Below are 13,296 nucleotides of genomic sequence, written 5' to 3'. Positions count from 1 at the left end.
CAAGTGGGAAATGGTTGGTACATATGCCGCGGAATTGTTGCTGGGGTTAGAGACAGTCCTGCAGGAAAGCCGCTACAAGTTACCCTGCAGAGAGCAAAGGTGGAAGACACTTAGCTCTGATCATTCCTGCCCTGTTATTTACAACCGATGTCATCATCAGGAGGAGAGCCGTGACCAGGGGGCCGCCACGGTCCTTTCTCCACCCAGGAGAGTTAAGTTAAAAGCCGGCACAAGGCCGGACATGGTGGCTCACACCTGTCATCCCAGCACTTTGGGAGGCCGAGACGGGCGGATCACAAGGTCAGGAGGAGATCGAGACCATCCTGGGTAACAGGGTGAAACCCCGTCTCTACTAAAAATACAAAAAATTAGCCGGGCGTGGTGGCGGGCGTCTGTAGTCCCAGCTACTCGGAAGGCTGAGGCAGGAGAATGGTGTGAACCTGGGAGGCAGAGCTTGCAGTGAGCTGAGATCATGTGACTGCACTCCAGCCTGGGCGACAGAGTGAGACTCCGTCACAAAAAACAAAACAAAACAAAAACCAGCACAGCGGATTCCCTTTCTGTTAGTACCGAAAACCCACAGGCACCCAGGACCTGGGAAGTTTCTTGCATCGGGACTGAAATGTACAGGGGAATTAGGAGGAGGACGTAGTCACCATTGCAATCCTCCTAGGTCAGCCGGCAGGCTCTTTGGGACCTTGTATTCAAAAGTCCCTAAATCATTTAGGATCCGCCGTGAAGCTGGGAAGTAAGCCCTGCTATTTGGAACACAGCTAACGTGCATGCATCACTGGGCACTTACATTTAGCTCTTGCCTTCCCTCTTGCATGACCAAGCATTGTGGTTTGCAGGAATCCCATGGACCGGGAACAGCTACTCTTATTTTTTATTTCTTGAGACAGAGTTTCGCTCTGTTGCCCAGGCTGGAGTGCAGTGGCGCAATCTCAGCTCACTGCAGTCTCCACCCCACAGGTTCAAGTGATTCTCCTGCCTCAGCCTCCTGAGTAGCTGGGATGATAGGCACCGGCCACCACGCCCGTCTAATTTCTGTATTTTTAGCAGAGATGGGGTCTCACCATGTTGGCCAGGCTGGTCTCCAACTCCTCACCTCAAGTGATCCACCCGCCTCGGCCTCCCAAAGTCTTGGGATTACAGGCGTGAGGCACCACACCCGGCCAACAGCTACTGTTTTATGGAGGAGCCCCTGGGGTCCCTCACGCCTCTGGGTGTCTGAACTTCTCACCCTACTTAGATCTTAAGTCCTTATTCATTCTTGGTCACTGATGTCATTCACCCAAAGCACTGCCTCCTGAAGATTTTAGAGGGATTCCTAGAACATTTGAATAGATGCTGGTGTGGACAAAGTTAGACTGTAGGGGTGGAGTTTCCCCGTAATCTCCCATCATTCCAGCATTTGACATCCACAAACATTATTTAGAGCGTGAAATGGAGAGTCCTAAACAGCTTTCGGATCTCAAGACTTTAAATGAGCTGCTCGTGTTTATTTCCCCGTTCTTGCTGTGGGGTTTTGGGCAGTGCGTGGAAGACAATTGCCTCCTACCTGGTGGGCAGACTAGTGGGAAATGGTGTTTGGTTGTTTCTTTTTTTTTTTTTTTTTGAGATGGAGTCTCACTCTGTCACCGAGGCTGGAATGCAATGGCTCCATCTTGGCTCACTGCAACCTCCACCTCCCAGGTTCTCCTGCCTCAGCCTCCCGAGTAGCTGGGATTACAGATGTGCACCATCACGCACAGCTAATTTTTGTTTTTTTAGTAGAGATGGAGTTTCGTCATGTTGGTCAGGCTGGTCTCGAACTCCTGACCTTGGATGATCCGCCCGCCTTGACCTCCCAAAGTGTTGGGATTGCAGGCGTGAGCCACCGTGCCCAGCTGGTGTTTGGTTGATTGAATGGCAGTTTTGAGCGGGACCCAAATGGACAGATGACCACATTCAAGGAGATGCCTATAAGAGACGTACGATTAGAATCACGTTGGAAAAAAGCAAACAGCAAAACATTCTTCTCCCCTCTTGCTTCTTCTAGAAGTAGCGGAGGGGTTAAAACAGTAGGGACTCAATGGAAGGGAATTTTTGTTTGCTTTTCAATGACATTTCTTTTTCTTTTCTGAAACTGTTCAACTCACAGCATAATATTCAAGTTTGCCAGGACAGGATGCGTAATATTCTAGATGTTGTATTTCAAACTCTCTGGCTTTTTTTTTTTTTTTTTTTTTTTGAGACGGAGTCTCGCTCTATCACCCAGAATGGAGTGCAGTGGTGCAATCTTGGCTCACTGCAACCTCCGCCTTGCGGGTTCAAGCAATTCTCCTGCCTCAGCCTCCGAAGTAACTGGAATTACAGGTGTGCATCACCACACCCGGCTAATTTTTGTATTTTTAGTAGAGATGGGGGTTCACCGTGTTGGACACACTGGTCTCCAACTCGTGACCTCAGGTGGTTCCCCCCCCATCTTGGCCTCCCAAAGTGTTGGGATTATAGGCGTGAGTCAAAGCACCCAGCCTCTTTTTTAGAATCCCAGACAATTGTTGAACACTTTTGCATTAAACTACAAAGTCTCTGATTGATGATTCTCTGAAAATCTTTAGGTCAACCCAAATTGGATTCATGAGTTGCAAAGGATGTTTATTACCTTGTGCGTGCAGACATAGGAACTTTTGGGATCTTGTAAGCCTATTTCATATTCACATCCTGTATTAGTCCGTTTTCACACTGCTATGAAGAACTGCCTAAGACTGGATAATTCATGAAGGAAAGAGGATTAATTGATTCACAGTTCAGCATGGCTGGGGAGGCCTCAGGAAACTTACAATCATGGCAGGAGGGGACGCAAGGCACCATCCCATTATCACGAGAACAGCATGGGGGAACCTTCGCTATGGTTCAGTGACCCCCACCTGGTCTCTCCCTGGACACATGGGGATTATGGGAATTACAATTCAAGATGAGATTTGGGTGGGGACACAGAGGCTCACCATATCACATCTGAAGACACACAAACTTGGGAAAGCACCCAGGAGGCTTAATAGACTTGATTTTGTCAAAAATTTGGAAATAGAATTGGGAAAAGGAAAAACAACTTTTCCTCTACCTTATCCGCCCCGCCACCCCTGGGTCTTGGTCTTGGGTGGAAGCATTGTCTTTTTTATTGCAGGAGGTGGGGCAGGCATGAACAATGAAAGCTCTCACTGGGTAGAAACAATTTTCCTAGATTCTTCAAGAACAAAAGCAAATATGTCCTGGCGAGGTGGCCGACACCTGTAATCCCGGTGCTTTGGGAGTCCAAGGAAAGAGGATTGCTTGAGCCCAGGAGTTCAAGATCAGCCTGGGCAACATAGTGAAACCTCATCTCTACAAAAAATGTAAAAAATTAGCTGGGCGTGCTTGCGCCTGCCTGTGGTCCCAACTACTCTGGAGGCTGAGGTGTGAGGATTGCTTGAGCCCAGGAATTGGAGGCTGCAGTAAGCCATGATTGCACCACTGCACTCCAGCCTGGATGACAGACAGAGACCCTGTCTCTAGATATAAAAATAAAAATACCTTTTTTTTTTTTTTTTGAGACAGAGTCTCACTCTGTCACCCAGGCTGGAGTGCAATGGCGTGATCTCGGCTCACTGCAGCCTCTGCCTCCCGGGTTCAAGCGACTCTCCTGCCTCAGCCTCCCGAGCAGCTGGGACTACAGGCGCGTGCCACCACGTCCAGCTAATTTTTCATATTTTTAGTAGAGACGGAGTTTTGCCGTGTTAGCCAGGATGGTCTTGATCTCCTGACCTCGTGATCCACCTGCCTTGGCCTCCCAAAGTGCTAGAATTACAAGCATGAGCCACCGTGCCCGGCCCCCAAAATAATTTTTTTAAAAAAAGCATCCTTTCTGAAGAATTGGCTCAGGGGAGTCCAAGATTCACTTTATACTAATGAGATGCTAGGCTAATTTTCTTCTAATATTTTCTATAAGTCTCTTATTCTGATGCCAAATTAACAGAAGGTCCAACTTTCAATTCCTGGTTTGCTTTCTAGTTATCCGGGGATTGATTTTCTTGGCCTTTTGTAAATGCACAAAGCAAAGGGCCAAAAAGAAAATAAAGCATAACAAAGAGAAGCAAGAGATGGTGAAACCCCGTCTCTACTAAAAATACAAGAATTAGCTGTGCGTGATGGTGGGCACCTGTAATATCCCAGCTACTTGGGAGGCTGAGGCAGGGAATTGCTTGAACCCGGGAGGCAGAGGTTGCAGTGAGCCAAGATTGTGCCACCGCACTCCAGCCTGGACAACAGAGTGAGACTCTGTCTCAAAAAAAAAAAAAAAAAAGAGAAAGAAAACAAAAACAAGGCACTCTTCTATAAATACCAAGACCCTACCTCAAAAGAGGACCTTTCCAACTGCATCCACTCACAGCTTGGTTTTTATACGTGAATTATAAAATGAGTTTAATATTTATCTCAGTGACATGGTTTTGTTAGTAGACATGGAATTGCGATGTTGGATCAAGTTATCCGGAAGACGAAAGATGTCAGAGCCCTCAGCCTCTGGGGCAGGATTTTGCTTTATGGGTTCGATTTCCGCGATGGTGATTTTGAGATCTGGCAACCCCATAGGTTCATGGGGAGCTTGGAGATTTCATAAGAAGGATGTGAGTATAGCATGCCCTGGTCCTTCAAGAAACCATGGGCCAGGCGCGGTGGCTTACGCCTGTAATCCCAGCACTTTGGGAGGCCAAGGCGGGTGGATCACCTGAGGTCAGGAGTTTGAGACCAGCCTGGCCAACATGGTGAAACCCTGGCTCTACTAAAAATACAAAAATTAGCCAGGCATGGTGGTGCGCACATGTAATTCCAGGTACTCGGGAGGCTGAGGCAGGAGAATCGCTTGAACCCAGGAGGCAGAGTTGCAGTGAGCCGAGATCGAGCCACTGCACTCCAGCCTGGGGACAAGAGCGAGACTTTGTCTCAAAAAAGAAAAGAAAAGAAAAACCATGCCCAGTTTTGGGGATACTGTTATTCTACCAGACAGGCTCATTTTCCGGGACTGTGTCATTGCATTGAAATCTGTGGTGTTTGTTAAATGTATATTAAAATGAGTCCCAGGCGAGTGAGTAGATATAGGTGAGTCTTCGGCATCTTTCCAACAAGGAGATGCCTTTATCAAATCTTGTGACTTGATATGGATTGACTGAGAAGCTTTGCAGTGTTATATTTGGGGGTTCACGGATTAGAAACTCCTTGTGGAATCGGATGGCTCTGTCTGTTATAGGTTGGTGCAAAAGTAACTGCGGTTTATGCCATTAAAAGTAATAGCAACATAGCAAGACCTCGTGTCTACAAAAAACGTAAAAAAAAAAAAAAAAAATTAGCTGAGTGTGGTGGCTCCCAGCTAATTTTTTACCTTTTTTTGTAGAGACAGAGTCTTGCTGTGTTGCCATTACTTTTAATGGCAAAAACCACAATTACTTTTGCACCAGCCTCCCTTCCTCCCTTCCTACAGATTTGAGTTGGTGGTGCTTGGGCTTCTCCTGGTTTTTGTCCATGTGATACGAAGGGGCCTGTTTAAGCCGCTTCTCTCATGCACTCGGGGTCTGTGACTTCGCATCTGGGTGTGTTGGCTTCCCGGAGGACCTGGCTCAGACCACTAACCGCACGGAGCCTGACCGCTTCCCACAGAGCCCAGCTTCCGTGGCTGGCAAGGGGTGTTCAGGATGCTGTCCTTTGGCTGTGCTGGCTGGTCCTACTGCTCTGTTTACCAGGGTCCTGGGCTCACAGTGGGTTTCTTGAGGCTTTGGCAAGATGGGCGATTGGCTCTCCCTGTCTCCTTCTTTCTGTTTCTTCTTCTCTGCCTTTCTTCCTTCCCTCCTCCTTTCTTTCCCCCTCCCTCCTTCTTTTCTCTCTTCCTTCCCTGCTTTTCTCTTTCTTCCTTTGCCCTCAGTTCTCCCTCTCTCTTTTCATTCTTTCTTGAACTCTCCCTCTTTGTTCCTGCCTCCCTCCCTTCTTCTTTTCCTCCTTTTCCTTTTTCTCTCTTGCTTTTCTCTATCTCTTCCTTTCTTCCTTCTCTTTTCTTCTTATGTACCTTTCTTTTTTCTCTCTTCTTTCCTTCCTTCCTTTCTTTCCATCCCTCCCTCCTTCTTTCCTTTTTCCTGCCTCCATCCCTTCCTCCTTTCCTTCCTTCCTTTCTTTTTTTCTCTCTATTCTTCTCTCTTCATCCATCTCTCCTTTTCTTACCTGCCTCTTTTCTTCCTTCCTTGTTTCTTCTCTCCCTCCTTCCCTTCTTTCCTTCCTTCCTTCCCTTCCTCCCTCCCTCCCTCATTTCCTTCCTCCCTGCTTCACTTCTTCCGCCCTCCCTTCCTCCATACCTTCCTGCTTCCTTTTTTCCAACCTCCTTCCCTCCTCGTTCCTTCCCTCTCTTTCTGCCTTCCTTCCTTCCTCCCTCCCTTTCTCCCATCCCTTCTTCCTTCTTCCCTCCTGCTCTCCCTGTTCCCTGCCTCCCTCCCTGCCTTCCTCTGTCTCTCCCTTCCTCCACTCCTTAATTTTGGTTTCCACTTCCCACTCTCACACTTTGAGCCTCTATCCCATTACTTCCTTGCTCAGAGCAGCTCTTTCTAACACCTCCCTGCTTCTGGGAGCCCCAGCGCACAGCAAAAGCAGACCTAGCACCAGTTTACTTTTTTTATTATTATTTTTTATCTTTTTCAACCTTCCATTTCAGATGGCTGAAGACCTGGGGGTGAGCAGAGAACCCAGCGCAGGCCTGCGGAGCGTCCTGACCGTAATCGTTTTATCTGCTAAGACATAGCCTTAAAGCAAACCCTTCCATCTGCCGCTCCCCTCGCCCTGCTGGCAAATTCCCACCACGATGGGATTCTCAATCACATGGCGGATTCTCTGCCTTCAGTTCCATATGCTTTTGCCTTTCTTGATGCACAGAAGCTCATTATAGCAAATCATGTTTCTGCATAACAGCTTCAGAAAATGAAGAGAAATGCAGACATTTTCTTTTAAACATGAATCTAACAGAAACAGGGCAGTGACTTCCATGTTTTCATGAGTTTTGTCCCTAAGTCCATCCCTGCCAAGGGAACAAACTGGGGCCCAGGGTGGCCACCCTCTTCCCTGCAGTGTCCTAGGTTAAGCTCACTCACGTCCTAAGGATTTGACCTTCCAGGTCATGCATGGATTTTTAAATCTTCAACGTTTTCGGCCCTTGACTTGCATTTCTCACTGCACTTCCTATGAAGCGGTTCTTAACTCTTTCTGTGATCAGTGTTCCAAACAGGTGCACACCTTGGTTCCTAGAAAAACAAAATTCATACGTTGAGGAATCACCTAAACATCTCCTGATCTTCACACTGTAAGGCGTGTTGGGAATTGGTGGGTGGTCAGGTCCCTATTCACACATTTGAGCACGGAGCCTCTGCGGCCGTCTTCCTTGGATTCTCTCATATCCCTGAAAAACACAAATTGTACCTGGATTTTCCTTCTGTTTCCAAAGTCCACCAACTTGTTCTTCAATGTAATTGATTTTAACTTGTTTTCTTTCTTTTACTTTTCTTATTTTTTTCTTTCTTTTCATTTTTTTCTTATTTCTTTTCCTTCTATTTATTTTACTTTTCTTATTTGTTATATGTTATTTCTTTTTCTTTTCTTACTTTTCTTCTTTTTTCATTTTTCTTTTTTTTTCTTTTTTGAATTGGAGTCTCACTCTGTTGCCCAGGCTGGAGTGCAGTGGTGCAATCTTGGCTCACTGCAGCCTCCACCTCCTGGGTTCAAGCGATTCTCCTGCCTCAGCCTCCCGAGTAGCTGGGACTACAGGCACACACCACCACACCCAGCTAATTTTTGTATTTTTAGTAGAGACGGGGTTTCTCCATGTTGGCCAGGCTGATCTCGAACTTCTGACCTCAGGTGATCTGCCTGCCTCAACCTTCCAAAGTGCTGGGATTACAGGTGTGAGCCACTGTGCCTGGCCCTTTTTCTTTTTTCTTTTTTTTTTTTTCTCTTATTTCTTTTTTCTTATTTGTTTTCCTTTTGGCTTTTTCTTTTTATCTTATTTCTTTTACTTATTTTTCTTTTTTTACTTTTATTTATTCTCCATTTTTCCTCATTCTTTTCCTCTTATTTCTTTGACTTTTCTGATTTCTTTTTTTTTCTTATTTTCCTTTTTTTTCATATTCCTTTTAATTTTTTCTTACTTCTTTTACTTTTCTTATTTGCCCTCTTGTGGAAATGAGGCACAGCCTCCCTTATGGTTGAGCCGTAGTTCTAGCTGAGCACGGATGGTTTGATCCTCCTGTGTTGGGGCACTGTATGGTGTGAGGGCACAAAACCTTGACCCACATGGGTCTGGTCACCTTCTCACAGAGGTCACCTTTACAGCCCCCCAACTCTTTGAAGGATGTGTCCCAAGGTGTCTCAAGTCTGATGCAATGAAAGCTGCCCCCCATTGACCACAGGACTGAGTCCAGAATGTCCTGCATGTTTCCCAGAGTGTCTGTCCTAACACCGCTTAAAGATTAGCCACTGCTAGACAGTGATCCTCAGGTATAGGGTCTCAGGATTGGCCCCAAGTACATGGTGTGTGTGTGTGTATAAATATATCTTCAGAAAGCATAGGGACCCATTAAAGCCATATTGCTTTGCTGAATGGTTCTAATAGCTACAGATGATTTCTAGCCTGAAAGAAAAGCACCACGAATTGTTTGAAGTTGACTTGTCACATGTGGCATGCTTGGTCTAAGTTTTGACAGGAAGGGTATGTGGGTAGGGGTGTACGGAGCATCTCATGAGACCAGTTCTCCTCCTGAGAGGTCCGTGATGTTGGAACTGTTGCCCCAGATGGACTTTGCCCTTGTGAGACTTTATACTTTTCAGTGGACTTTTTCCCTCTTTAAAACTCGCCAGCTTTTATGTAGTGTTTTATAAAATTACAGGAATAAAAAGAATATCTTTTATGCTTTTTAACCAATGAGGGCAGAGGGAGAAATTATTTGTCCTCTGAAATGAATGCAGGTTTTCAATTTCTAGCCAGGACAGTTTGCTGCAAAATGCACCCGTGTTGACAACTTGTGACTGGCAGAACAAATGACATTTGTGGTGAACATTTTCGGATCATTTCGCATGTTCTTCTCTTCGGGGGGTTTTCCTCTCTTTTTCTTAAATCAAAGAATTTGGCCCTTTATGTGGGAGTCATTTAGTGGTTAGGGAGAACAGTTGAAACTGTGGAGTTCACGTAGCATAAACTGGCGAGGCTGTCTCTGCTGCTGTCATTAAAAGTTACGCTGCTGGCTTGGCACGGTGGTTCACACCTGTAATCCCAGCATTTTGGGAGGCCGAGGTGGGCAGATCACGAAGTCAGGAGATCGAGACCATCCTGGCTAACACGGTGAAACCCCATCTCTACTAAAAATACAAAAAATTAGCTGGGCATGGTGGCGGGCGCCTGTAGTCCCAGCTACTCGGGAGGCTGAGGCAAGAGAATGGCGTGAACCCTGGAGGCGGAGGTTGCAGTGAGCCGAGATCGCGCCACTGCGTTCCAGCCTGGGCGACAGAGCAAGACTCTGTCTCAAAAAAAAAAAAAAAAAAGAAGAAGAAGAAGAAAAGTTATGCTGCTGCACCATACAAACGTGTTCCTTTATGAAGGCATTTGAACCACAGATGGGGCCGTTTTACAAATAGCACGGTCTTTGTGAGGGGGAAACGCATGGCCACAGATTTGATGAGCTTCTGCTGCTTCCCTTTGTGTTGAAAACGTGGGTGTTCCTTCACACCAACACTGGAAATAAATAAATACCTATTGATCTGTGCATCTCTTACGCGTTTCCAATTCTGTTGGCTTATGCTGTGGGTCAGAAAAGAAGCGACACCAACAACATTTGGGGACTTGACCCTGTTTGCATTGCGGCATGTTTGAAACATTTTTTAATGGAAATTTGGGAATAGAGGGCCGGGCGTGGTGGCTCAGGCCTGTAATCCCAGTACTTTGAGAGGCCGAAGTGGGCGGATCACAAGGTCAGGAGATCAAGACCATCCTGGCTAACACGGTGGAACCCCATCTCTACTAAAAATACAAAAAATTAGCCAGGCGTGGTGGTGCATGCCTGAAATCCCAGCTACTCAGGAGGCTGAGGCAGGAGAATGGCTTGAACCCGGGAAGGCGGAGGTTGCAGTGAGCTGAGATCGTGCCACTGCACGCCAGCCTGGGCGACAGAGTGAGACTCTGTCTCAAAGAAATAATAATAATAGTAAATAAATAAATAAATAAATAAATAAATAAATAAATTTGGGAATGGAAACAAGACTGGGAAAAAATGCTGGAGGAGGAAGAAAACCGGGTACACAAGACGCCTTGGCTGTCTTGTCCTTTGATGGCTGGGGAAGCTCTTAGTGCTCGGAGTCCTCACTCACCTCTCTGCATTCTGAGGGAGGTAGAAGAGGGGACAGGAGAGCCAATTCAACCTGAGAAGGATGATCGGTGGAGGTGGGTAAAGGAAGAAAGTCCCCTTTCCCTAGGTACTGAAAAGATGCTAATCTGCTGAGATTCTCTGCATTTATTTTTATTTATTTTAATTTTTATTTTGAGACAGTCTCGCTCTGTCACCCGCGCTGGAGTGCAGTGCCACGATCTCAGCTCACTCAACCTCCACCTCTTGGGTTCAAATGATTCTCCTGCCTCAGCCTCCCAAGTAGCTGGGACTACAGGTGCACGCCACCATGCCCAGCTAATTTTTGTATTTTTAATAGAGACGGGGTTTCACCATGTTGGCCAGGATGGGCTCGATCTCTTGACCTCGTGATCCGCCCGCCTGGGCCTCCCAAAGTGCTGGGATTACAGGTGTGAGCCACCATGCCCAGCCTCTGCATTTATTTTTATTTATTTATTTTTATTTTTATTTTGAGACAGTCTTGCCCTGTCACCCAGGCTGGAGTGCAGTAGTGTGATCTCAGCTCACTGCAACCTCCACCTCCTGGGTTCAAACGATCCTCCTGCCTCAGCCTCCTGAGTAGCTGGGAGTATAGGTGCACGCCACCACGCCCAGCTAAGTTTTGTATTTTTTAGTAGAGACGGGGTTTCACCATGTTGGCCAGGCTGGTCTCGAACTCCTGACCTCAAGTGATCCACCTGCCTCAGCCTCCCAAAGTGCTGGGATTACAGGCGTGAGTCACCACGCCCAGCCGTCTGCATTTGTTTGATGAGTTTGGGGGCAGTTATAAATAAGAATCTTATTTTCATAGATGCACGTACTTTTTTTTTTTTTATAGAAAGAGCTTCCATGTGCGTGTTCCTCAGTGTTTAGGGAGAAGAAAGCAACCCTTAAAATAGAGGAAAATGAAGCTGCTTGGATTACCCTGTTGAAGTTCATCTCTGCCTGTGCCATGCGTGAAAAAATACTGGCAAAGTCTTCTTCACTTACATGAGTGTTAGACTCCATGTTCCCAGTGGGTCTCGGGGTTCAGAACTGAGTGCTCTCATCCAAGCAATAGGAGCGTCGACCTCAGGAAAGCCCAGGTGTTTTGTGTATATTTTGAGGAGTGGGTTATCTGTCGCACTGAGCCTCTCTGTGTGTTTTCTTCTTCTTTTCAGCAGAACAAGGGGAGGTGGACATGGAGAGCCACCGGAATGCCAACGCAGAGCCAGCTGGTAAGAAGGACGGGGAACGGTGGCTTGCACATGTGGCCAGTGTTCCCATTTTATCTTCTCCATCCTCTCCCATCTTGCTGTCCTGCTCACATTCTCAAATTTGGTTGCATGGCTTTGAATGTCTTCCTTTATGTCTTGTTGCTTTGGAGGGATACTTTCAAAAGACAATGGATGTGTAAACTTCCTAGGGCCTGGGCCTTCAGAGAAGACCTATATGTGCCTAAGTCTCTGTTTAACAAAATATTAAGGAAGTTTTCCCAGGAGTTTGAGACCAGCCTGGCCAACATGGTGAAACCCTGTCTCTACTAAAAATACAAAATTAGCTGAGTGTGGTGGTGGGCGCCTGTAATCCCAGCTACCTGGGAAGCTGAGGCAAGAGAACTGCTTGAACCTGGGAGGTAGAGGTTGCAGTGAGCCGAGATCGTGCCATTGCACTCCAGCCTGGGCGACACAGTGAGACATGTTTCAAAAAAAAAAAAAGTTCCAAGTGGCACACGATTGGTGCATAGTTGGGAAGTCCACAGCTGGCTGGTGTGCACTGGGAATTAAAAGTCCATCTCCTGAAATATAACTCGTTAAGTTTTGCTGTCAACTTTTTTTTTGTTGTTACAGATAGGGTCTCACTCTGTCGCCCAGGCTGGAGTGCAGTGGCACGATCATAACTTACTGCAGCCTCGATCTCCTGGGCTCAAGGGATCCTCCCACCTCAGCCTCCTGATTAGCTGGAACCACAGGCGTGCACCACCATGTCCGGCTGATTTGTTTTTTTTTTTTTTTTTTTTTTTTGTAGAGACAAGGTCTCACTAGGTTGCCCAGACAGGGTCTCACTATGTTGCCCATCCTGAGCTCAAGCAACCCTCCGACCTCAGCTTCCCAGAGTGCTGGGGTTCTAGGCGTGAACTACCGCACCCAGCCTGCTATCACCTTCTAAAAATCCTCTCAACCAGGTGGAAAATGTGGTTAAGAAGAGACTTTAATTCGTGAGAAACTTCTCGGGGTAAAAGGCAGGCATTTTGCCATCAGAACCACTTTTGAAAATGGCAAGAAAAAAATGTGTGTGTGTATATGTGCGTGTATTTTTTTCTTTTGTTTGTGCATACATTGGAACCTTCTCATTTGCCTGAGAGAGGCAGTGCTTATTTTTAATAGCAGCTGTCAAATTGAGAGGGATTTTTAATGAAATGATTTAAAGTATTTTAATTTTTTTTCTTTTTGAGATGGAGTGTCTCTCTGTCACCCAGGCTGGAATGCAGTGGTGCAACCTCTGCTCACTGCAACCCCTGCCTCCCAGTGTCAAGTGATTCTCCTTCCTCAGCCTTCTGAGTAGCTGAGACCACAGGCACCCGCCATCATGCCCCACTAATTTTCTTTCTATTTTTACTGGAGACGGGGCTTTCGCCATGTTGGCCAGAGTGGTCTCGAACTCCTGACCTCAAGTGATCTGCCCACCTTGGCCTCCCAAAGTGCTAGGATTACAGGCATGAGCCACCGTGCCTGGCATTCCATTTTAAAGATAGAGACTTCTAGAAAGTTAGTGTCTCGCCAGACGCGGTGGCTAATGCCTGTAGTCCCAGCACTTTGGGAGGCTGAGGTGGGCGGATCACCTGAGGTTGGGAGTTCGAGACCAGCCTGACCAACATGGAGAAACCACGTCT

At 46.7% G+C, this 13,296-nt stretch overlaps 1 protein-coding gene across 4 annotated transcripts in view; it reads left to right on the top strand.

Moving 5' to 3' along the window:
• Positions 1-13,296, top strand: part of LOC100615666 (CD99 molecule (Xg blood group)) — a 52,224-nt gene that overhangs the window by 37,525 nt on the left and 1,403 nt on the right. The window contains exons 9-10 of one of the 4 annotated variants that reach the window (XR_010154992.1): positions 6,713-7,354; positions 11,588-11,641. Coding sequence is in view for 2 of the 4 variants with exons in the window: in XM_521374.9 (XP_521374.5) it covers positions 11,585-11,641 (57 nt within the window). In the remaining 2 variants the exon portion in view is untranslated. Of the gene's footprint in view, positions 1-6,712; positions 7,355-11,584; positions 11,642-13,296 lie in introns of all 4 variants that reach the window. The other 3 variants (XR_010154991.1, XM_521374.9, XM_063805046.1) reach the window with 3 other exon arrangements.

The sequence above is a fragment of the Pan troglodytes genome, chromosome Y, assembly GCF_028858775.2.
Source record: "Pan troglodytes isolate AG18354 chromosome Y, NHGRI_mPanTro3-v2.0_pri, whole genome shotgun sequence".
NCBI lineage: Eukaryota > Metazoa > Chordata > Mammalia > Primates > Hominidae > Pan > Pan troglodytes.
The sequence above is the reverse complement of the archived record's forward strand: the minus strand, read 5'-3'. Positions and strand labels throughout refer to the sequence as shown.